This window comes from Typha latifolia, chromosome 12 (assembly GCF_019914945.1).
Source record: "Typha latifolia isolate L0001 chromosome 12, TyphaL0001v2, whole genome shotgun sequence".
NCBI lineage: Eukaryota > Viridiplantae > Streptophyta > Magnoliopsida > Poales > Typhaceae > Typha > Typha latifolia.
In genome coordinates, this window is record NC_133097.1 from 9,946,249 (window position 1) to 9,967,587 (window position 21,339).

General features: G+C 37.4%; 5 protein-coding genes across 7 annotated transcripts; 2 read left to right on the forward strand and 3 right to left on the reverse strand.

Moving 5' to 3' along the window:
• Window positions 1-246: 246 nt before the first annotated feature.
• On the reverse strand, window positions 247-6,768 carry LOC140798670 (small RNA 2'-O-methyltransferase-like). 2 transcript variants are annotated; one of them, XR_012110887.1, is made up of 11 exons: window positions 6,628-6,768; window positions 5,442-5,812; window positions 4,922-5,011; window positions 3,925-4,379; window positions 3,565-3,816; window positions 2,252-3,192; window positions 2,003-2,154; window positions 1,813-1,929; window positions 1,471-1,599; window positions 518-1,088; window positions 247-453 (listed from the first exon to the last, which is right to left on the reverse strand). XR_012110887.1 is itself a non-coding variant. In XM_073152657.1 (10 exons), exons 2-10 carry the CDS (start codon window positions 5,712-5,714, stop codon window positions 654-656), a joined length of 2,844 nt encoding a protein of 947 aa, XP_073008758.1. In that variant the 5' UTR covers window positions 5,715-5,812; window positions 6,628-6,768; the 3' UTR covers window positions 247-653. The 2 variants fall into 2 exon arrangements, 1 of the variants encoding a protein (XP_073008758.1); XM_073152657.1 differs by having other exon boundaries at window positions 247-1,088.
• A 330-nt stretch (window positions 6,769-7,098) lies between these two features.
• On the forward strand, window positions 7,099-11,224 carry LOC140798691 (probable 3-hydroxyisobutyrate dehydrogenase, mitochondrial). Its single transcript, XM_073152691.1, has 10 exons — window positions 7,099-7,270; window positions 7,646-7,734; window positions 8,098-8,212; window positions 8,485-8,635; window positions 9,107-9,189; window positions 9,343-9,438; window positions 9,635-9,777; window positions 10,155-10,239; window positions 10,707-10,786; window positions 10,881-11,224. The coding sequence occupies exons 1-10, from the start codon at window positions 7,157-7,159 to the stop codon at window positions 10,966-10,968; spliced, it is 1,044 nt and encodes a 347-aa protein (XP_073008792.1). The 5' UTR covers window positions 7,099-7,156; the 3' UTR covers window positions 10,969-11,224.
• Window positions 11,225-11,609: 385 nt separating this feature from the next.
• Window positions 11,610-12,716, forward strand: LOC140798693 (photosystem II 10 kDa polypeptide, chloroplastic-like). Its single transcript, XM_073152693.1, has 5 exons — window positions 11,610-11,819; window positions 11,951-12,009; window positions 12,091-12,146; window positions 12,320-12,372; window positions 12,490-12,716. Exons 1-5 carry the CDS (start codon window positions 11,666-11,668, stop codon window positions 12,582-12,584), a joined length of 417 nt encoding a protein of 138 aa, XP_073008794.1. The 5' UTR covers window positions 11,610-11,665; the 3' UTR covers window positions 12,585-12,716.
• Window positions 12,717-13,530: 814 nt separating this feature from the next.
• LOC140798692 (large ribosomal subunit protein uL10-like) lies at window positions 13,531-16,134 on the reverse strand. Its single transcript, XM_073152692.1, has 5 exons — window positions 15,720-16,134; window positions 15,138-15,206; window positions 14,387-14,485; window positions 13,913-14,305; window positions 13,531-13,818 (listed from the first exon to the last, which is right to left on the reverse strand). Exons 1-5 carry the CDS (start codon window positions 15,975-15,977, stop codon window positions 13,672-13,674), a joined length of 966 nt encoding a protein of 321 aa, XP_073008793.1. The 5' UTR covers window positions 15,978-16,134; the 3' UTR covers window positions 13,531-13,671.
• Window positions 16,135-16,767: 633 nt separating this feature from the next.
• LOC140799341 (geranylgeranyl transferase type-2 subunit alpha 1) lies at window positions 16,768-21,166 on the reverse strand. 2 transcript variants are annotated; one of them, XM_073153643.1, is made up of 8 exons: window positions 20,999-21,166; window positions 20,733-20,892; window positions 20,463-20,629; window positions 20,281-20,385; window positions 18,686-19,489; window positions 18,389-18,578; window positions 17,528-17,714; window positions 16,768-17,422 (listed from the first exon to the last, which is right to left on the reverse strand). In XM_073153643.1, exons 1-8 carry the CDS (start codon window positions 21,112-21,114, stop codon window positions 17,031-17,033), a joined length of 2,121 nt encoding a protein of 706 aa, XP_073009744.1. In that variant the 5' UTR covers window positions 21,115-21,166; the 3' UTR covers window positions 16,768-17,030. The 2 variants fall into 2 exon arrangements, with proteins under 2 accessions (XP_073009744.1, XP_073009745.1); XM_073153644.1 differs by having other exon boundaries at window positions 20,463-20,625; window positions 20,999-21,156.
• Window positions 21,167-21,339: the final 173 nt, after the last annotated feature.

Below are 21,339 nucleotides of genomic sequence, written 5' to 3' on the forward strand. Positions count from 1 at the left end.
CTGAATATCAAAGAATTTTAAATCCAGACCGAATTATTCTTTCTAGCATTTCAATGTACAAAGGGTACCATCACTGCCGTCGATCATGGTGATTACTGCTTGAATTCTTCGAAGACATAATTAAATATGTGTAAAGAGCAGTATTGACTGTTTTTTCTTTAGTAGCACTATTAACTTGAATTATTTTCATGGAACAGCGAACATCTGTAACAAATAAATACCATATATTTTATAAGCAAAAACCAATTTGCAGAGATAACGCATTTTCTTGTACGGCACTTCTCATTCACTCATAATATTCACACACAGATATCAACAAGGAACTGAACCACCAAAATGTAACAGGTGGATTTAAAGAAGTTCCCACAGTGCAAAAGGTAAGATCAAGTTTCTGACATCGAACTAATTATTTTGTTGCAGATAGATGTTAGTATTCTCCATGAATATGTGAGCCTACAACAGAAAATAAAGGAATTACATCAAAATGTTAAAAAAAGAAAAAAGAAAAAACTGATACCTTCAACGATCAAGACAAAGGTCGGAGGAGTCAGTGCTGCTAAAAACTATAACCTTCACCAACTGCAGTAAGGTAAAGTTAGAGGGAATAATCTGTATAAGCTCTCAGAGTAGATCAGGGGTGGGTTCCATTTTAGTTAAAGGGGCTTGTTAGTCCATTCCCATACAAGTTCATAAGGGTGAGATGAGTCCCCATCAGGCAGACATATTTTCTCCAACCAATGAGATGGATTCCTTCTAAAGACAGCAATCTGAGATGCAAAGCCTGGTTCTACATCACCTGAGCCGCCAACTCCACTAAATTGCACGCTGTAGTCATGTCTTACTGCAAGGTTAGTAGCCCATTGCTCAAACTGCTCTCTTGTCCACTCAAACTTGTGATCATGGTTGCGGAACTTGCAAGATCCTGATTTCTCTTCCAAATCATCTTCCTTGGTACCCGAAGCAGACCTTTGGAGAATGGGGTTATATTCGTAGTTCGGAGTAGAGATTATAAGTATTCGTGGGCAGAACAAATTCAGAGCAACATCACCAAACAAGCAAGCTTGATCCTCTTCCATGTGCTCAATCACCTGCAATTTTCTTACTTCTTTTAGTATGTGGCCCTAATTGAAGCCTATAGGCTATAATCACTTACCCAATCCACCGGGGATGATGATACTCAACAAGCAACAACCACAACTCTAATAATCTTTACTCTCGCTAAGTTCTTTGTTCCCTCGAGTAATAAAACTTTTTTTAAAATTCCATCGTTCCATACAATGTCATTTTCCCAAACCCCTAAAGCTATTACTCATCCCGTACAAGAGATTGAAGTTTCAATGTCATTAATGTATTAATATTCTAAATTTGCTAGGAAAGGCATTCCTTTGTCACCTCCAACCAATCTAACTTATTAAGGAAAAAAGATGCTTTTGAACATAGAAATGCTGTCATGCAGACAAAGATAAATACCTCAAGACAAGTACCAATATCAAAACCAAACAAGCGAGAATCAAACTCTGTGATTGATCCATCATAGAGAGCAGTCGACCTTATGCATGTTTGCATCACAGAGTTCTTAGTCAATTTCTGATGAAGAATCTGCAATATCAGAAATATATTAGCACTAAAGAATATCTAAAGTGAGAAAAAGGGATATATATAAAAAAGATGAATGAAATGGACCCCATTATAGGACGACGACTATCAAGTTCAATATTGAGTCAACACGACAATTCTCTATATTTTCTTCAAAAGAATATGCAAATATTGCAAGTATGAATAATGAAATGAACAAGTATTTACATGTTATACCTTTGCGGCTCGCGTGAGACTCTTATGCGAAATATCCACCCCAATAATTTTTTCTAGAGAAGTTGTGTGCTCCAATAACGAATCGAGTAGGCTGCCAGATCCACATCCAAAATCGACCTGGGTATATGATCAACTTAGATAACTACTAGGATTCTTGCTATTCAATTAAGGGAATAAGAAAAAACTTTACCAATGTAGCAGCATGAGACTCATTGATATGCCTGACGGCAAATTCAACACGCTGTTTAGATAGAGGCGGGTTAAACAAAGCCTTCTCCATTCTGTCTTCTAGTGGTTCTGTTACACACAGTACTTTTACAGAGAACTCCAGGAAGCAGTTTCCTGTAAAACATTCACATATTCTCATCCTACATAGTTCTATCAATGTCAGAAACATTATTGAAATCTGAAAGCAAGACAATGAAATAGGCATTCTTACTTAAAGATAACTGTGAGAGACCATTAGCAGATTCACCAGATGCGGCCAGGATCATGTCCCTAGAAGGCAGTTCAACAACAAATTGTGCAACTTGATTAACAGACATCTGAGTTACACATGCTTCAATCTGGTTGATAACAGCACCTGTCCCGATCTCAAACTCAAACTCATCATTGCTTTCAAGAAAAAATTTAGCTGTATCTTCCTCCCTTACCAATGAGGCAGCATAACTTATGCATGTTAAAGATCCAGAAGAAGGATAAACACCAGAATCCGGACCTTCAACATTTAATAGAATCATACCATTTTGCAGTATCAGATTTGACTGGTTTTTGAAAAGTGATCCAAATGAGCTGCAGTTTCTTGTAACATACATCTGCTTGAAATCATATACAAATGAAGAGGCTGCTAATTCCTGAGAAAAAATTATTGGGTGCACTTTAATGTTGTCAGTACTTCCAAAGGAGGACAACTCTTCCATAGGCATGTCCAATTGTTTAAAGTACTTTTTAAACCAAGTAAGAACTTTTAATGCAGAACTTTGAATAGCATCAGACTCTTTCCTGTAAGTATCACCCGAAGAATATTCAATTAACACTTCCTGTCTCTTTGAAAATATTTTCACTTCACATTGGAATCCACTTGATGTATCCAAATCTCTGTCAAGTACACCACCTAGAACTTCATTTGCATACTGAACTTCAGTCAACTCTGACGTATTTATCTCTTTGAATCCTGGTGAACTTTCCAAAGAGTTGACATTCCTAACAGAGAAAATAGGTTCTAATAGCCTCTGCTGGCGGCAGAAAAGACAGAGTAGATCCCTTGGGAAAGAACCCTTCCAGTTAGAACGTGTAGTATATACAGCAGGAAGTTCTGCTGCAAGTATTGCGTCTCTAGATAACTTGTAGCTTCCATCAGGTAACTTGCTAACAAGCATCCTGAAATACAAAATCTGATCATCACCATAACATAAATGATGGAATATTAACCTATTATGTTACTTGAAAAATGGCCACCAGCATCTTATAGTAAATTGATGGAGGGGACAGATAGTAAACAATAATATGCACAGAAACTATAAATATTCCAACCACACTAATGTACCATTAGTGCTCATTCCAGCAATGCCCAAAAATCCTAGAATATCTGACAATAACAACAAGGGATATTGCAAATTATAAGGAAAAGAAATATCTGACGAGAGAGCTTATCATACTTCTTTTGCAGAAGATCCTAGTTTAATGATTCAGAATAGAGCAATAAGCATATGCCCTATGCACCAAGCGGAACATCACTAAGTTAGGACAGACCTGTAATAGGCACTCAGGGATACATCCTCACAAAAAAGTTCTGTAGACCTCCACGTGTATCCAACATTAGCTAGAATTGCATCTCCATAGATATTCTGGCCGGATAAATAGCTCGCTCGTTTATTCAGAAGCGGCCCCATTTTTACATCTCCTACAATACCAAGTGGATCATTTGATGAATCTGATGCAGAAAGCAAGCCATCTGGAGTAGGGAAGTATAACTTTATTTCAGATGATGCTTTGCCAACTGTCCTGCAATAACATAGAAGTATTTAAAGATATCCATATTGACAATAAAATGATATATATTATCAGCACAAATGAATAGGTATCCAAAGTACATAATGATGTCCCACCCACTTTGAGATAAGGACCTCAGAAGAATTGTTGACATTAAGCTTCTTCGCAATTTCATCCATGTAATACTTGGTATCTGATACAAGAAGACTCAATGTTCCAACCTCTTCCTCCAATGCACATGGAATGCGTATGGCTTCTATGTTTACGGACTCCAAACAGTCTGAAGAGTGGTGAAGTGATGACTCTATGGCCTCAGAAGAATATGGGCCTCCTTTCCAAATCCAGAATTTGTCATCAATAATGCAGGCAGAACCAGAAACTTTAGCAGCTTTTGAGATGAGCAATAAAACTAAGTGAGCATCTGATTCTGCCTTGGGATCGATTATTCTGCATAAGCTATTGACCTTCACATCACATGCAGCAATGACAGACATGGGAATCATACCAAAAAGGTCCCCTTCTTTTCTCAGTGCCACTCTGAAGTGCCCAACTAGAGGATGAGAGGATGAAAGGAACTATTCAAATGAACATCCGCAGGGTAAAATGTCAGTACCAACGATAGGAACAAAAATATGGAATATTATCTTACATGAGTAATAAAGTTATCAGTTATCTATCAAGTGATATATCTATTGACTTAGTATGGTTATCAACTCGATCGCAGCATAATGCAATCAAATACTACAGCAGATAATGCCATGCTAGAAAGCTAGTATGTACAGTTTACAACGACAATATGGAGAATAGAAAAGTACTCCTGTTTCAAACTTACTGAATGCAAGATATTATGACACTCATTTATCAAGGAACTTACTGCTGAAGCTAGGAAAATATTTGACTAGCAACTGTCACCTACACTTGCACAATAAGGCCTACCGTACTTAACTAAGGAGGAAGAGATGCTTCTCTCCATATTCTTAAGTTCCTAAACTAAAAGATAATTTCTATAACTTATGCTGAGAGAACTTCATTGTAATCTATCAGAGAAGTAAATCTACATGAGAGAAAATAAAAGATTCTCTGTTGATAGAAGAAATGTTCCTGCTAAATCACCAACCTCATCTGTGAATAAGCCAGATATGCGAGCAACTAGTTCATTCCAAGCTTCCTCAGGTGTAGAACTATTCGCCTTGGCTTGGATACCCAGCTACAAAAGGAACCCAAAAAGCACCAGGATAATTACAATAGATGACAAACTATATGACAAATATTCTACAACAAAAGTATCAAGAGCAAGATTATAGGAGTACACAATAGTTGCAGTAAAACAATGTGATAAAGTTATCATGCATCAACTATAAACAGAAAATGATGGTAGAAATGAATTAAAAGAACAAGAGAATAAACTCTGCTTGACTTCTATATATAGGAGGTCAATCTCCTAGATTCGCAATACTTTCTACTGCATTTTTTTTCGGTCCTAGCCAGGCTAGAACAACATACTTTATGGTAGAATACCTTATCTCCGTTAAAAACTCCAGAAGTAAGCTCAATAGAGAATATATATATACACACTAAAGAAAAAGGATCCAAAAGTAACAGCTGCCACAATAAAAGTGGAAGGTAGAAATTCAAACCTTTTCTACAGCAATTTGTGCAGCAGACTGCTCTGCATCCTTCTTTCTTGTAAAGGTATCAGAGGTAACAGACAAGTCTGGGAGGTCCAAACAACACCGGTAAAGACTCCTAACCTGCTGCTGAATGACCAGCCCAGGGCAAACATTGCCAACAGCATGCTGCACTTCCTCAATCCTATAACATGCCCTACTGCCATACTTCTGATGGATCAAGGCCTTAGGGGTTAGCACTGGCTTATTTATTCCAGCTGCAGGTGTTGCCTCGGTTCCCATAGTTATTCTTCAACTGCTTTCTTTCTTTAGAGATAAAATTTCCAGCAATATTTAATAACTATTGCAACATAAATTCTAATACCAGTACCAGTAACTTCCTGTGGAATTGAGAGAGAATGTTATCTTAGTTGTCGAATGCAAAGCCCAAAAAAATCAACTTTTTTTTATGCTTCCTAAACTGTACAAACAATTCAAGATTTTTGACCCCCAACAGAAATTATCATAAGAGAGTATCATCAAAAACTTTTACAATGGCAAAACCCAATATTAAATGGAACATTAAATTTTACGCTTGCCAATTTGTACAAATCATTCAAGATTTAAAAAATCTTTGATTTTGAAACAAATTTCCTATATGGACGCTTTCTTGAAAAAAATCCTGCAAATGGACACTAAATTGAAATTAGTGAAGAAAATACGAATGTGGTGATCCACGAGGTTACCACTAGAAAATGTAACCACAAAAAGTGAATTTTCAAACCCTAAACTTCAGAATACATTAAGAAGCAAGCAATCCACAAGAAATTCATTTTAAACCAAGAAAGGAGCATTAAATCCACGAAAAATAACTAAACCAATAAAAGAAGAAGCAAGAAATCAAAAATGTAAATACTACGATAAGCTCTTCAAGAATCCGATCACGAAAAATAGAAAAAAGAACCAGAAACGACCACAATATCCCAAAAAAGAAACACCCAAACCCCGTGCGCCTCCAAAATAGACCCAAAGAACCCTAATAATAGATTCAAGAACGCGAGAAATCCCCTAAGAACAGCAACCAAATGAACAAGAACCGCGAAATAAATCACCGATTTTTAGACAAGAACCGATCAAAACGCCATACGATACTCGAAATAGAGATCAGAATCCAGTTTCAACTAAAAATTAGGGTTTGGAAGAGGTATCGACGCACCTCTTCTTCTTCCTCCTCAAACCGCCACCAAACTCATCTCTATACAACTCAGTTGGGAAAGGAGGGAAGTACTTGAACACTGAACAGGAGAACAGAAACGTACTAGAGGCAGTGATAATCCCACCCCCTTTTTATCACCCACCTAGTCCCACTATCTAGTTGGGTCCGGAGTCCCCCGTTGTTTCGTGTGGATTGAGGGGTTTTGGGAGTGCGTGTATCGTCAGGTGCTTTGCCGCAATTATAGAAGGAGATGCCGACTTCAGACTTGTATTCAGGTATTCTTTCAGACCCTACATTACATTTATTATGATTTGTGCCCTATATTTCCATTTATTTATTTTTTTAAAATCCAAGTGGAATGTTCTTCATAATTTAGTGAAATATAAGGGTTGTATCAAAAAATAGTGAAAAGAGGGGGTGTAGTCTGGAGTAACACATAATACAAATAAGATAGGGGTGTGAAATGAACAAATCAAAAATAAAACAACTGCCTTCTTTGACTCCTGTCGAGCGAGCGAGAGAGAGAGAGATGGCCGGTAGAGGATTTGGACTTCATCGAGTTCTTTGGCGCTGCGATTGGAGTCGTCTTTGCTCCAATTTGACTCGTGATTTCTCTTCGAGTAGTGTTCCGTCAGAACTGGAGGCGAGCCATCTCTCTATCTTTCGTCTTTCTTTGTCATGCCTTTTGATAGTCGGATGAAATTATTTCTGGTAGTAGAAAAGACCGCATTTTGTTTATTTCTGGATCTATCTTCAAAGATAAATTTTGTTTATTTGATGGGTTTGACCAAACCCAGAAACGATTTTGGTGAAAAGGTCCCATATAAGTTGAAATATAGTGAAAGCCACAACTTTTGATGTAGGGAATTGGTTTTCCCCTTGATGGCACAAGTCGATCAATAGAGAAAAGGAACAGGATTAAACTTTTACCTTATATTAGGTCATTCATTCTGTAAGTACACTTTTCAGGTTGGAGAGAAGATATTTTGATTCATAGTATATTGTGAGTACTTTGCAGAGGGTTGGATTCGTAGGACTTGGAAACATGGGTTTCCACATGGCAAGAAATCTGATAACAGCTGGGTACAAAGTCACTGTTCATGACATGTAAGTTTATCATTTTTCCAGTTATGTGCAGATTCATTTCTCCAGCTTATTTAAAGCTTGCATTGTTAGTAATCTACAATTTGGTATCCTCTATGCAAGAGTGATGTTACTTGCTGCGGTCCTCGTGTGTTTATATGTTTTGTCTCTTTCATAGCTCAGAGTACTATTATTTTTGCACTTTGGGCTAGTAATAAGAATCTGAAGCCCTCCACCGCACTGGTTGATTCCTGATGAGAAGAATTGTGATTCAATTTAACTGGGAAATGTTTCCATAGCATATCTCGATCTAATGAATGTTCTTTTCAGTTATAATTTCTTGAGAATAGAGCATTGCACAAAATCTGAGTCTCTATTCATTTCTAGGAACCATAATACCATGAAGAAGTTCTCAGCTGAGGGAATTCCGACTAAAGAAACTCCTCGTAAAGTTGCAGAGTCAAGTGATGTCATAATTACCATGCTACCTTCATCTTCCAATGTAAGTAAGTTTTATCTATTTATTTTCTTTTTTATACTTAACCTTGGGCTTGTGTAGTTTTAGATCACATCTAACACAGCATTTCTCTATATATACAGCATTGACTCTTTCGATTATCAAATGACTGTATCTATCAGTTATTTGCATAGAACAGGTTTTCTAGCTTATTGACTTTTAGCATGAATCACAGTACGGAATACAATGTCAAATATTGAGATGACATTAATTATTGCTAGCCCAAGCTAGATCTTACAATTTCAACTTCTTTCCAGGTTTTGGATGTATACACTGGACCAAATGGATTGCTTGATTATCAAAGTCACATAAGCCCATGGTTATTTATAGATTCTTCTACAGTTGATCCACAAACTTCAAGAAAGATATCCATCAGCGTAGCGAAGTGTGGACTAAAGGAAAAGAAAGGTTAGGTTCAGTATAGTGATCTTTATTCTATTAGTAATGATGCTTATGGATCAAAATGAAGTACCTTATCTGTGAGGGGCTTTGGAGTCACTAAAACAATTGGCCTGCAAAATACATAGAGAGCTAATATATTTTTAATAGCTTCTCTTTCCTCCATCTATTGTTTGTTTGGTTATCACATATACATGAATCAGACTGATTCCTGAAGTGCACAAAACTGCTAAAATAGTAAAATTATTATGATGTTGTAATTCATCATCATAATAATGGCTTGTTGACCATAAATATGCCAAAATACAGCACATAGAAAAATCAAAAGGTGGACTGCTAGCTTATACCTTCTCTTTGCTAATACTTCTCATAAATAATAATTCTTGGTTTATCATGTCACTGTATTTATATCTAAATTTATCCGAACAGTGTCTTCTTTCTATCTATTGTTCTGATCACTTTTTTGGTTTGAATATTCAGGTCATGCAGAAAATCCAGTAATGTTGGATGCTCCTGTATCTGGAGGAGTCCCTGCTGCAGAAGCAGGGACACTTACTTTCATGGTACTATTATTGTCATTTCATTTGCTATACTAACTTAGTTGTTCATTTGAGAGACTCTTGAATCTCTGGGTAAATCCTGATTTATTACGTGCATTAGAATTGGTTAAAAGAATTTCTTCTTGAAACTCATGAATGGAAATGCATGTTATACAGGTGGGTGGCCTAGAGAAAGCTTATCTAGCAGCAAAACCCTTGCTTCTCTCGATGGGTAAAAAACTGATCTATTGTGGTGGTCCTGGAAATGGTGCTGTAAGTCTACTTTCTGATACTGATTAACTCTGTTACTAGTTTGCAGATTGAGAACAGTAGGATTCCTGTCATGTTGGTTTATTTTTCATAGAAAGATAAACTTTCCATTTATGACATCATAGCACTTTCTTATGTAATTATGTGCAGTTTTATACTCTTTCTCTGGGATATATTTGTTGTTGTTTGTGGTCTCTAGGCTGCAAAGATTTGCAATAATTTAGCGATGGCCATCAGCATGCTTGGGGTATCAGAAGCTTTTGCACTTGGTCAAAACCTAGGAATCAGAGCAAACGTGCTGACAAACATTTTCAACTCTTCAAGTGCTCGTTGTTGGAGTAGGTGATCTATCCTACTACCCAATATCCTAACTGTCTTGTGTTCTGTTGAACTAGTTTACTAGAATTGCTGAAGAACTTTTGTCAAACCATTTCTGAATGGAACACGATCTTGGCTACTATTACGTCTTATTGCCTGATGATTCTCACACCTGTAGTTCCTGCTTTTGCTCTGCAAATAAATTTTGCTTCGAGAAACTAGAAATGAACTTGGCAACTGATAGCAAATTCAGTACATGTCATTATTCAATAGTCAATTTTTCTTTTCAATTGTTGAGATATAAGATGACAAATGGAATTGATCTTAGGACTTCCGTTTTCTCATATCATCAATTAAAAGTGGACTTTATCTAATTGTCTAATATTCTCCCAATTAAACAGTGACACCTACAACCCAGTTCCTGGAGTAATGTCAGGGGTGCCTTCGTCAAGGGATTATGAGGGTGGATTTACATCTAAGCTTATGGTATGAAGTAAAGATCTCCTAGCTCTTCAAAATTTTGTTGCTTAATCCAATGCATTTCATAAATTTTAGAACTAAAGAGTCCCCCAAGATTGTCACGACATATATTGCTACTTTTGGTGGTAGTGGTGAGGCACTATAAGGTATTTCCTGTGATAGGTTTTGTACATGAGGCCCAACTTCATGTAATATGAGAGGTTCAAGTCTTCAAGAAGACCTAGCTGGCAGTAAATCCTTCACACATCAGGCAGTATAAGATATCAGCATGGATCTGGAAATTGGAAAATACTTCTTCCACGGAAATTTTACCACAGAAAGCATCCCATTTTGTCCTTGCCCAAGCAAACTGACGAAATCTTATTATCATATACGCTTTCAGATTCTACAAAGGGTTTCAATATATCATAAACCCATCATGTATAATTTTCCTGTAAAGGCACTCATCGAGTTTGCCACAAAATTGCATGCAGGCTAAAGACTTGGGGCTCGCCATGGCATCAGCAGCAGATGTTGGTCTCAAGTTCCCCCTTACTTCTGAAGCACATGACATGTAAGATACCTTTACCACCAAACCTTCATAATTAAAACTTGTCATATTTTTCTAATTTTCATTATTAACGGCATTGGTGAACAAATCTGTGCAGTTACACAAAATTATGCGAGATGGGCTATGAGTCTAAGGACTTCTCCTCTGTCTTCCGCCACTACTACCGTGGCAACGATGAGAATTAGATAGAGAGGCTGCCAGTTTGGCGCACTTCCAGATTGGAAATCAGAAATGCTATTGTTGTAACTTGTAAGCAATAAAAGCTGAAACTTCTTCCAAGCAGCATATGTGATTGGAATTATCACTAATCCAAGTTTCTTCCTGTCTGCAAAGTTACAATGAAAATGAGCAACAGTTGAGCTTCCTCAGCATGAGGCATTGTAATGGAACAAATTTGCAATCTTCAATTTCTGTTCAATGAAATAAAATGTATTTCACTTATCTGTCAGGATCCAAACACAATTTCTTCAGTGGCATTAAACAGTCATTAGTTTGGATTGACATAGGCCCACACCGCAAGGTGCATAGTAGTAAACAGTTCTAATCAAAAAATTAAAAAAAAAATACTTGATCACAAAAAATAAAAAATAAAAAATATTTACCCACTTGACCAAAACCACTTGGCATAATATCTGAGTCAACAAGCATAATCCATTAGTTGTCCAGAAATCTAGAAGGAAAATTATACCCACAAAAAATGAGTTCCTCTCAAACAGCAGGTGAAGATAATGTAACACCATATCATGATATAGCCACAGATAAAATGCCACGTGTCATCTTTACAATCACATCTCTCTATATGGTTCCCATTTGTTATATTCTTGATATCATATACAGAAAAGAGGGGAGAAAGTGCTTGAGAGAGAGCAAAGGTGAGAAGAGATGGCAACCACAGTGATGTCCTCCTTGGTCTTGAAGCCATCCCCAGTTATTGTGAGGTCACAAGCTAAGGCTCTTCCCTCCTTGGCAAGGTCCTCTTCTTCCTTCAAGGTTCAAGCTAGTGGAGGCAAGAAGATTAAGACTTCCACCCCCTATGGTTAGTTCATAGCATTACACAACCAATTCATAGCTCTTATCTACTCTGAAAACAAGTAGCTATTATTAGAATTTCTTGGACACTAGTATCAAATTTCTCTGGTGTCATTGAGAGATAAATATATATTGCAGGGACTGGAGGTGGGATGGACCTGCCCAATGGTCTGGATGCATCTGGAAGGAAGCAAAAGGTAGATTTCTCTTCTTCCTCTTACACGACAAAGAGCCTATATATATTTAGTTCTAATAGTAGCTTCATTTTTTCATTATAGGGGAAGGGAGTCTATCAGTTTGTGGACAAGTATGGTGCAAATGTCGATGGCTACAGGTAGAATTCATAAAATTGTATACGTTTGTCATTGTTCAAACATAAATTTTTATTCATACACCAAAAGACTTTAAACTACTATCTCTATCAATCATAAAGTTTTCTGAATAATAAGATAGGAGAGTTTTGTGCAATTGCTTTTGTGAATTATGAGCATATTCTTTGGTTTGCAGCCCAATTTACTCTCCAGAGGAGTGGTCTCCAAGTGGTGATGTATATGTTGGAGGTAATCTAATGGCTCAAAAATAGCTCAATAATACACCATAGGCAAAGTAACATATATTTGTTGTCGTAAATACTTGATACATTAAATTTTGATTGGTATTGTTTTTGAGCGATGCAGGAACCACAGGACTCCTGATATGGGCTGTGACTCTTGCTGGACTTCTACTTGGTGGTGCTCTTCTTGTCTACAACACCAGTGCTTTGTCTCAGTAGAATACTCTGTATAACTTTGTTCTGCAATTGTAGACTGTGATGGTTCTAATTATAACTCTTCTGCTCGTATTGCTCAATGGCATAACACTTATTTCCTGAATATATATCAAAGCAGAAGCTGTTTATTTGTAAGATTACAAGATGCCAATTGGTTTGATTTGCCGCATTTACATTCTTTTTCTTTATTCAGATACAGAAAATTTCACACTAGTTTTGAGTTCATTAAACATTTGATTCTGGGCCAGTTGGACAACATTAGGAAGAACAAAATCAAGTTTAATGAAGGAATCAACTAAAAATGCCATTACTGCTAAGCTTGCTATGAATTTTGATAAACAGGAATGTCGGAAAGTCCTAATGCGAATATATGCGTCGAGGAACTCTCCTAACATTCATCTCAGTACAAGAGACTTGTTCAAGTTGGAAAAGTTGACCACGCTCAAAAACAGGATATAGAAAAATCGTCCCCAGAATTGAGCTTCTTTTTAAAAGCAAAGGCCAAGAATTTCATTTTTTCTTTTAAAAATGTAACGACCCACTGACCTTTGTATGTTATCCAAAAAATAGTTCTGTTACCATAATCTCTCTTGCTTTTGCTTTTTTTTTAGTGATAAATAAAGATTTATTTTCTTGCTTGAATGCTTATCCATTAGACTATTACACCCTCAAAGAATCAAAAGGGAAATAACACATCAGCTGCTACACACTTCGACCAACAAGAACGGATGACAGAAAATTGTTCCTTGAGACCGTAATCAAACAGAAACCAACGAAACAGTGCTAAATCCTTCCATAAAGCAGGAACCAAACTGGAAAACATCCAGAGAAAGCAATTGCAGATTTATCAAGATATACATCATGAGGACAATGTTTTCCATCAAAAAGGGACCTGATACCCGTAGAATTATTCCTTTCTGAGGATAAAAGGAGAGAATTACTCAAATCGTGACTAATAAAAAACTTTCATATTAAATCTGAGAGTTTCAACAAATATGGTGTTTGACCAGTCATTCAAAATATCTGAACTAATTAGGCAAAAATGAAAGATCCCAACAGACATTAATTCTCCATATAAGATAATCCTAATTTAGTCGAATAAGCTGAAGCCCATGTCGTCATCAGATTCCTCAGCAGGCTCCTCTTTCTTCTCCTCCTCCTTTGCGGCAGCAGCTGGAGCTGCAGCTGCAGCATCAACAGCAGCAACTGGGGCAGCAGCAGCAAACTTGCTAGGATCCTGATTTACAATAAATTCAGCATAAGAATAAAAAATATTGGTATCATAAACATAGTCACTGTACTACAAACAGTATCAGATTAAGAAACCTTACCTTCAAATATTCCTTCACCTTCTCTGCTTGAGGGAAACTATACTCAGTGGCAATAGCAACTGCCAGAACATTCTTATAGGCATTAATGAACATATGTGGAGCAGATGCAAGCGTTGGGTATGACAGAGCCAATGACAATGAAATGACCATTGATACACCAGTGGAGAATTTCTCAATTAAGTCCTCCTCGGTAAGGTCGAGAACCTCAGGGCTGAAGACTGATCCATTGTCATATACCGATTGAATGATGAGCCCATAAGAGAATGGCCTGATACCTAGCTTGGCAAGGAGAGCAGCCTCAGAGGAGCCCACTTTGTCCCCTTTCTTGATCAGCTCAACTGGGGTAATGATTTCCACAGTACCCTTGTTAATTTTTGTTGGAATGTTCAGAACCTGAAGGTACCAGCAGAAAGAATAAGAACTGGAAGCCACATGAGATTCTGTAGAGAAGTGCAATAAATAATTCTAACAAACCTGAAAGAAGGATGTCTGGGAAGGGTCCAAACCAGTGTTTCCAGGTGGAACAACAACATCAATAGGAGCAACAAGCCCCACGCGGGCAGGAGCTCCAACCTGTCCCAATATGAAAAGTCTGTAAGCTTCATCAGAATGGATAGTAGGAGTAAAAAGGCAAAAGTGAATGTAATCAATAAAGAAATCTATGAGCTCAATGAGCATAGGATCACGTCTAGTCTTGCAACATAAACATGACTGCATGACAGACAAAAGTAGCACACATCAACTTAGATGCGAGCATCCACCAAATATACAATCTAAGAGAGATCTGCCAAAGTTTTGAGATCCTATACATTGTTTTAAAAGAAAGTTGAATAGATATAGAGAATAATGCCCCTGGAAGAATGCACGCAATAATATATGAATGTTTCATCAGTAGGCAGTAACTTCCAAGTCATCACATGTCAGGCTTTTACCCTTTCTCTAATAATGACTTAAAACACTCAGTAAGAAGTTTCACATTTCAACTTTAAAAGTCTAATCTCAAGAAAATTCCAACTGCGAAAAGACCATAGCATCCAGTGCATTGCTAGTAATCAACATAAGAGTTCCATATATAGAATATGCGTATTAAGGAATATCAGAACTTCTTTAAAGTCAAAATCTTGGCAACTTGGACTGCAAACCGTCCATATGGAAGGAAATAAAAGCTAATTCCACCGACAAACTAATATAATAATAGCACAAGGACAGGAATAAGGCCACAGACCTTGTATTTGCCAACCTCCTCGCTGACCTCCTTTAAATCTCCCTTGGTGAAAATCAGTCCAACATTTCCCTACAATTAGAGAAAGAAAAGGTCTCCGTGACAAACAAAATAAGTATAAAAGGAATGCATATTTAACAGAAAAAGTTCAGAAAATTAAGATATAAAAGACCTTAAATACCAATAATTGATGTGGCACAGTTATGCTGGCAAACTTAGTAGATAAGCCTAGACGTTAGGAAATATCATACATAATTTAGGCATACGAATAAAGAAATATTTCATGCCAAATAACGTCAAACCTTAGCAAACAACAATATTATATCCAAGAAAATGACACTAATTTAACCAAATAAGCTCAAAATGCAGAAAAAACAGAAAGACATTGAACCAAAAACTTGAATAGTATCAACAATTCTTCTATCAAAACAAATAGAAACTACACAGAGAACATTAAAATTGCATCAAGATAGCAAAAAAAGATCTTTTTATCTCTACATGTTCTGGAGAGTGTATTCATAAAAAGGTGGAGGCTTTCTGCATTAAGACCAAAAAGGGGAGGCGTAGGAGGAAAGATTCCAGTACCACAAGCAAGGGGAGGAGGTTGAGGTAATCCTTGTTCCCAGTCTTCTCGGCGTGAATCTTGATGCACCGGCGTATGAGAGTGTTCTTCCCCATGAGGACGACGGATTCGCCCCTGAGACCCCTCCGGATGTTCTGGAGCTGGTTGGATCCAACATTGTCCGCAGCCGCGATCAGAACCTGGCTGTACTCATCCAGAAGACCGCACAGCTTCTTGTCATACTCGACTTTCTTCTCCGCCTTCGATAGCTTCACCGTCATTGTTGCGAGCTAAATCAAACACTAACCCTAACCCTAAGGCAAGAGGAGATGAGAGAAAAAGAACAGACGAGATGGAGAGGGCCAAGATGAAGCGGAGCTCGATCAAGGCGGACGGGAGAGAGAGCCGTCTCTTTAACCTCTGAAACCCTAGAAACCCCGCTCTTGTTCAGCATTTTATACAAGACGGCGGTCCACACGTGCATCGCACGTGTCGTCACCGTCCCTATACGTTTCGGATCCGATCCGACCCGACCCGATGAAAGCAGACCCGTTTGTTCAAATGATTATAAATATTGAGCCGAATACCCTGTTTGGAATAATTGATTTGAAATTCTAGTTTTCACTAAATTCCCTCTTTCAGACTATTAAGCGATAAGATTTCAATAAATTTGGATAGATATCGATGTATGTAATGAAACCCGATAATTTGACATCGGAATTCAATGGAATTTATTTGCCACTTAAGTTCAACTCTTCTAAATTTTAAAATTAATCCTTGATCTGTTACATTCTTATTGAAGCTCATATTCATTACTTTTTTAAAATAACAATATTCATTTTAAAATGAAATCAATTAAATTCCATCTAGAGTTTATTCTAAACGTACCCTTAAGATTGGTAATCTTAGATATTGCTCATTTAATATTGATTTGAGCTTCAATTCAATCTTATCGCATGTTGCTTAAGGATGGAGAAGTGGAGGATAAGTGGTAGAGCTGACAAAGAGAGAAATAATAGAGAATTAAAGCAATGATATTTTGTGACATCAAAGAGGTAGCTAAACACTATCTTTTAAAAACAAAACCCAAGATTATGATTGAGATGTTCACTGGCCACAAGGTACATTTTACTTCTTCATGCTAACAATAAGCTTGTGACTATTGGAGACTGAAAACATAAATTAAACCAATCAATTTGTATAACAGATCACACTGTAACAGCACTAAAAAAGGCTGTTCATATACATTGCAGTTCCATCCTCCTTGAAATATTAATAATAATGGGATATCTGAGACCGTAGAAAGTGTATCCTCTCTACGAAGAGTGTCTAGATCATACTATACGTTCACCATCGAACCAGTTCAGAGTAGGAAGAATCTTCGTCAGCAGCACTCTGTAGTTCTCGTTGGCAATGATATTCCCCTTGATAGACAATTGTGCTAAATGCAAGGGTTTAAAGAATAGTATGGCCTCCCAATATTCTTCCACATTGATGTTATCCTTCTTGCATTCTTTGATGATTCCGCTTACATCTACCACTGTGTGCGACAATGGAGATGAGGATAGATACCTTGTTGTGTCTGTTGGGTGAGCGCCTATCTCATTGAAAGATAAATCCAGTACTCTTAAAGAAATAAGCATCTTCAGGGGCTCAAGTGCAGTAAAGCTACCAATCTGATTGTTACTTAGGTTTAAGCAGACAAGGAGTTGCAATGCCTCCAAACCTGTCAAAGGACCAGGAAGAGATTTACTTAAATTCCATTGTTTCAGAAAAAAGATGATTTCTAACCAATTTCTGAAGAAATTACTCTAACGCCAACATGCCTAACCTGAAATTGATCTAAGGTTATTGTGACTAAGATCCAGCATCTGAACCCACAAAAGACGTTCGACAAATCCAATACGTGTTAATGATAATCTACTAAGCTGTAAACAGTTGTGGTACTGAAAACCAAAGAAAATCAGGTTATCATAATGCCAGCAACGCTTCTCCAAAGACTCTTTATTTGAAGTCACCTGCAAAAGGAAACTAGAATTTCAATATGCTGAAACTACTCAAACAAGATCCTTGGGTAATTCTAGAGGATAACTTGGAAAAAGTATGTTCCCGATAAAGCACGAGACAATTGTCTAGGCATTTAGTTGCTTTAAGCAATATTGGACCCAAAAATAATTTAGATGAGATAAATTTTTTAGTCAAATAACTATGCGACTATCAGAATTATAAGGTATCAAAGCTTACTTTTGCTGTGATCCTTATGTCACTAATCCTAGACAAAATAAAAAAGGTCAATCAACACAGAAGGTGGAATAGGAATGGTTTTTATGAATAAAATACTCCAATTCATATCAGACATAAATCAAACTTTCCTAAATTGGGTTACATTTACATGCAAAATTTCTGATATCACTTCTTCTATAATTTCTCAGACAATAATTGCCTTTTTGGAACAAATGAATGAATTAACTGCAGAAGTACCATGTCATTGTCCATATCTACAAGACATCTAAAATACCACTCAAAAGTGAAAGTGGTATACGTAGAAGTTGCTGCTCTTGAAACTTGTTGATCTCTTCACTATATTTTCTATTATATATATTCAAATAATCATATCAATTCATTTTCACATTATCTTTTCCACTGCTTGAGCAGCAAATAATTGTAGACTATTCGACTTAGAAATGATTACCTGATCCATTAGAAGCAAGCTTCGCTCATCCTCATAGTATCTTTTATGAGATGGATCTAATTTGATTAAGTCATCAAAGAGCTCCAAAGCCTCTTCACAGTATGTCCTGTTTTGCTTGAGAGAAGTTCCAAAAGAGTTCATTGAATCATAGGCAACCAAGAGACGTGCTAATGTTAACTTCATAAACTTGCTGCAGAAGACAAAGGACTTAAGACAATGAATAGATAAAAAGAGAAGGAAGATAAAGATAACTTCTTTCAGCTACTCCAGAAGAGGGAAACATATGGATATACTAACCAATTTTCCTCCGACATCTCCTTGAAAAGGGCTATCTCACCAGATAAAGTGTCCAAACGCCATGTACAATCATCTTTACCGTCATCATTAGTGATCCTCATGTGATCAAAAGAAACAGAATCAGGAATTTTCCGAGGATAACATTTATCAGAGTAATTCCAGGAAAACAGCCTGTGAACTATATCTCCTTCCACCTGCTCTAGACGATTATGATTAAATCCTATAGTAAACGTCAATTGTGAAGGAGAGCTGTACTGAGAACCACTTGTTGACATAATACCATCAGAGGAACCAATGCTAACCTCAACTGAATAAGCTTGTGAAGTACTGCAATTTCCATCAGAAACTTCAAGATAGGCCACCCAACAATTGGCTTCTCTTGAATTTGTGGTTGAAAGTGGCTTCCATGTAAGATCTTCATTGGTGGCCATGTTTGAATTTACTGTCACAGTAGATGAAGTTAGACCTCTGACAGGCTGATTAAAATAAAGAATGATTGGGAGATATCCCCTTTGCAGATGGTCACAGGGAGAGGAGCTAGAGGATGCAAACAAGTTGCAAGCATCCTCCCTCTTAGCTTTAGATAAATCAATCTTTGATCCATTAACAGGCCATGAAGAGATTAGTTGTGGATCGTTTCCCGTAGATGTCTGATCCAGAAGCCATAGATGATAGAACCATCCACTTTGATCACTTGGATCTGTGAAAAGAGCTTGACGAACAAGTTCAAATTCCTCCAATAAGACATTCTCCTTTGAGTCAAACCCCTTAACCTTTTGCTTTAACAAATGTGACAGAAGAATACTGCAGGCATTTTAAGTTAGCAAAACCAGAAGTATATAATAGAACATATGCCATCTCTCTTGAAGTGTTTCTCAGATAAAACTACTGCAGTAAACTTCAGAAGTAACATAAGGAAAAGCACAGGGAATAATCATAAAAAGAACTCACATATGAACTTATCATCAGTTTGTCAACTATCATCGCTTTGTTGGATTCATAATCAAGACCAAGAATCAGAATAACCTCTTTGAAAACGATCATGAGATGATAAACAAGATTGTCCCAACGGAATCTTTAATTCCTCTTTTTAGGAAGGTCCCATATAATCTGTAAATTATTTATGCTACTCAGAACCCCAAATTTTGGTGGCCAGAAGTACCTTACAGGGGCACTAGTACTAGTCCAGTCCAATGTAAGGATTGAGTGATGAACTTATGAGCAACTTTAAAACTTAGAAATCAGTACATGTATTCATCAAGGGATTTCTCTAGCTTAGGATCATGAAATGCAAGCTAGTTTCATATCCAAAATAAAGCAGGCTCCAGAGATTTATCTTTCTGAGTGACATCACAATCTCTATCTAATGTGGATTAACAAAGACATACTTGACTATTTCTGAAACACAAGTTCCTATCTAATCTTCCATCGAGGAATTCTATTTAGATGGATTACAACCACATCCTTAAATATTTTCACACTTATAGCAGTACACAAAATAAAAACCTGATATAATATCCACTTGCAACATTTTTCTGGTATCATGCATTTAGCATAGTACTATACTTAGCAAGAAAATAATGACATTTCTATACCTGCGATTGTGCCATGCAGAATAATTGCTGAAATTTGTGTTGATCATATCCATAGTGAATTGTAACTCCTCCTCTTCTGGCACATTTTTCATTTTTGCAATAAACCTGATTCCAAGCCACTCGATTTGAAAAGTTCACATGGCAATACTAAACCAAACAATTAGCTTTAAAGAACTATCTACCTGCGGTAGTTCCAACCATGGAAATTCCTGGCATCAGCTTTCAAAAGCTGATCAAGCAGCCGAAACTCACGCTCAAATTGAACCGGCGAGAGCTTCTGACTCAGAACCCATTTCCGGTGGTACCAAGCCCCGTAGGATTTCGGATTCTGTCTCAATGCCATCTCTACCTTCACAATTTTCCAATCAAAAACCCACCTTTGGATCAATCCAAAATGTGTGCTCAAAATTATTCACCAGAATACCAACAAATAAGAAAGAACAAAAACTCACGACTCTGAGCTCGTCCTCAACAGCCGATCTGACAACCTCGGGGTCAGTAACTTCACGAAGATTGTGCTCGAGAGCAAGCTTCCGGTAATTCCAACCGGTGTAGCCTTCTGGATTGATCTCCAAAAGCTTCGAACTCGCCAAGAGAGCATCTTTCGTGTATCTGCGAATGACCAGGATGGGGAAATACGTGAGAAAGCAGTAGAAGGCATCAAAATCTAATCTTTTTCTACCCTTTCGTGGTTCGATCCGAAGAGAAAGAGGATTACATGCGGTTTTCGCGGTTGCGGATGAGCTGGTTTTGGAGATCCCGAAGCTTGGCGGCCTTGGCGACGGAGGCGGCGGCCTCTTCGGGTTTTGGGGCTTTGCGGGGCCGGCCGTGCATCGTCTATCAATCGTCGTCGTCGGATTTGCGATCGGATCGGGGAGAGAGCTCTGAGAAAGAAGACGGCTCATAAGAGTCAGAGTGGTAACGGGTCGGGTAAAAGATCAGGTTGTGGCGGATTCGTAACCGTATCCACTTTTCCTTTCCCAATTTTGGATGTTTGTTTAATACAAATAAATACGGATCGAGTAGGGTTATAAAAAAAACATCCCTCTTTAGACTCAT

Bases quoted from the DNA above. Each gene is read 5' to 3' on its own strand.
- LOC140798693 (XM_073152693.1), top strand. From the start codon at position 11,666: ATGGCAACCACAGTGATGTCCTCCTTGGTCTTGAAGCCATCCCCAGTT. The intron at 11,820-11,950 runs GTTAGTTCATAG...TATATATTGCAG, and splicing joins TAAGACTTCCACCCCCTATG to GGACTGGAGGTGGGATGGAC. The intron at 12,147-12,319 runs GTAGAATTCATA...TTTGGTTTGCAG, and splicing joins GCAAATGTCGATGGCTACAG to CCCAATTTACTCTCCAGAGG.
- LOC140798692 (XM_073152692.1), bottom strand. From the start codon at position 15,977: ATGACGGTGAAGCTATCGAAGGCGGAGAAGAAAGTCGAGTATGACAAG. The intron at 15,207-15,719 runs GTACTGGAATCT...CTCTAATTGTAG, and splicing joins ACCTCCTCCCCTTGCTTGTG to GGAAATGTTGGACTGATTTT. The intron at 14,486-15,137 runs GTCTGTGGCCTT...ATATTGGGACAG, and splicing joins AGGAGGTTGGCAAATACAAG to GTTGGAGCTCCTGCCCGCGT.
- LOC140798691 (XM_073152691.1), top strand. From the start codon at position 7,157: ATGGCCGGTAGAGGATTTGGACTTCATCGAGTTCTTTGGCGCTGCGAT. The intron at 10,240-10,706 runs GTATGAAGTAAA...AATTGCATGCAG, and splicing joins GATTTACATCTAAGCTTATG to GCTAAAGACTTGGGGCTCGC. The intron at 10,787-10,880 runs GTAAGATACCTT...AAATCTGTGCAG, and splicing joins ACTTCTGAAGCACATGACAT to TTACACAAAATTATGCGAGA.
- LOC140798670 (XM_073152657.1), bottom strand. From the start codon at position 5,714: ATGGGAACCGAGGCAACACCTGCAGCTGGAATAAATAAGCCAGTGCTA. The intron at 1,930-2,002 runs GTAAAGTTTTTT...TCATATACCCAG, and splicing joins AGTCTCATGCTGCTACATTG to GTCGATTTTGGATGTGGATC. The intron at 1,089-1,470 runs GTATTTATCTTT...AGAAAATTGCAG, and splicing joins ATATTGGTACTTGTCTTGAG to GTGATTGAGCACATGGAAGA.
- LOC140799341 (XM_073153643.1), bottom strand. From the start codon at position 21,114: ATGCACGGCCGGCCCCGCAAAGCCCCAAAACCCGAAGAGGCCGCCGCC. The intron at 20,386-20,462 runs GTAGATAGTTCT...GCTTGGAATCAG, and splicing joins CATGGTTGGAACTACCGCAG to GTTTATTGCAAAAATGAAAA. The intron at 19,490-20,280 runs GTATAGAAATGT...AAATGCCTGCAG, and splicing joins TCTGCATGGCACAATCGCAG to TATTCTTCTGTCACATTTGT.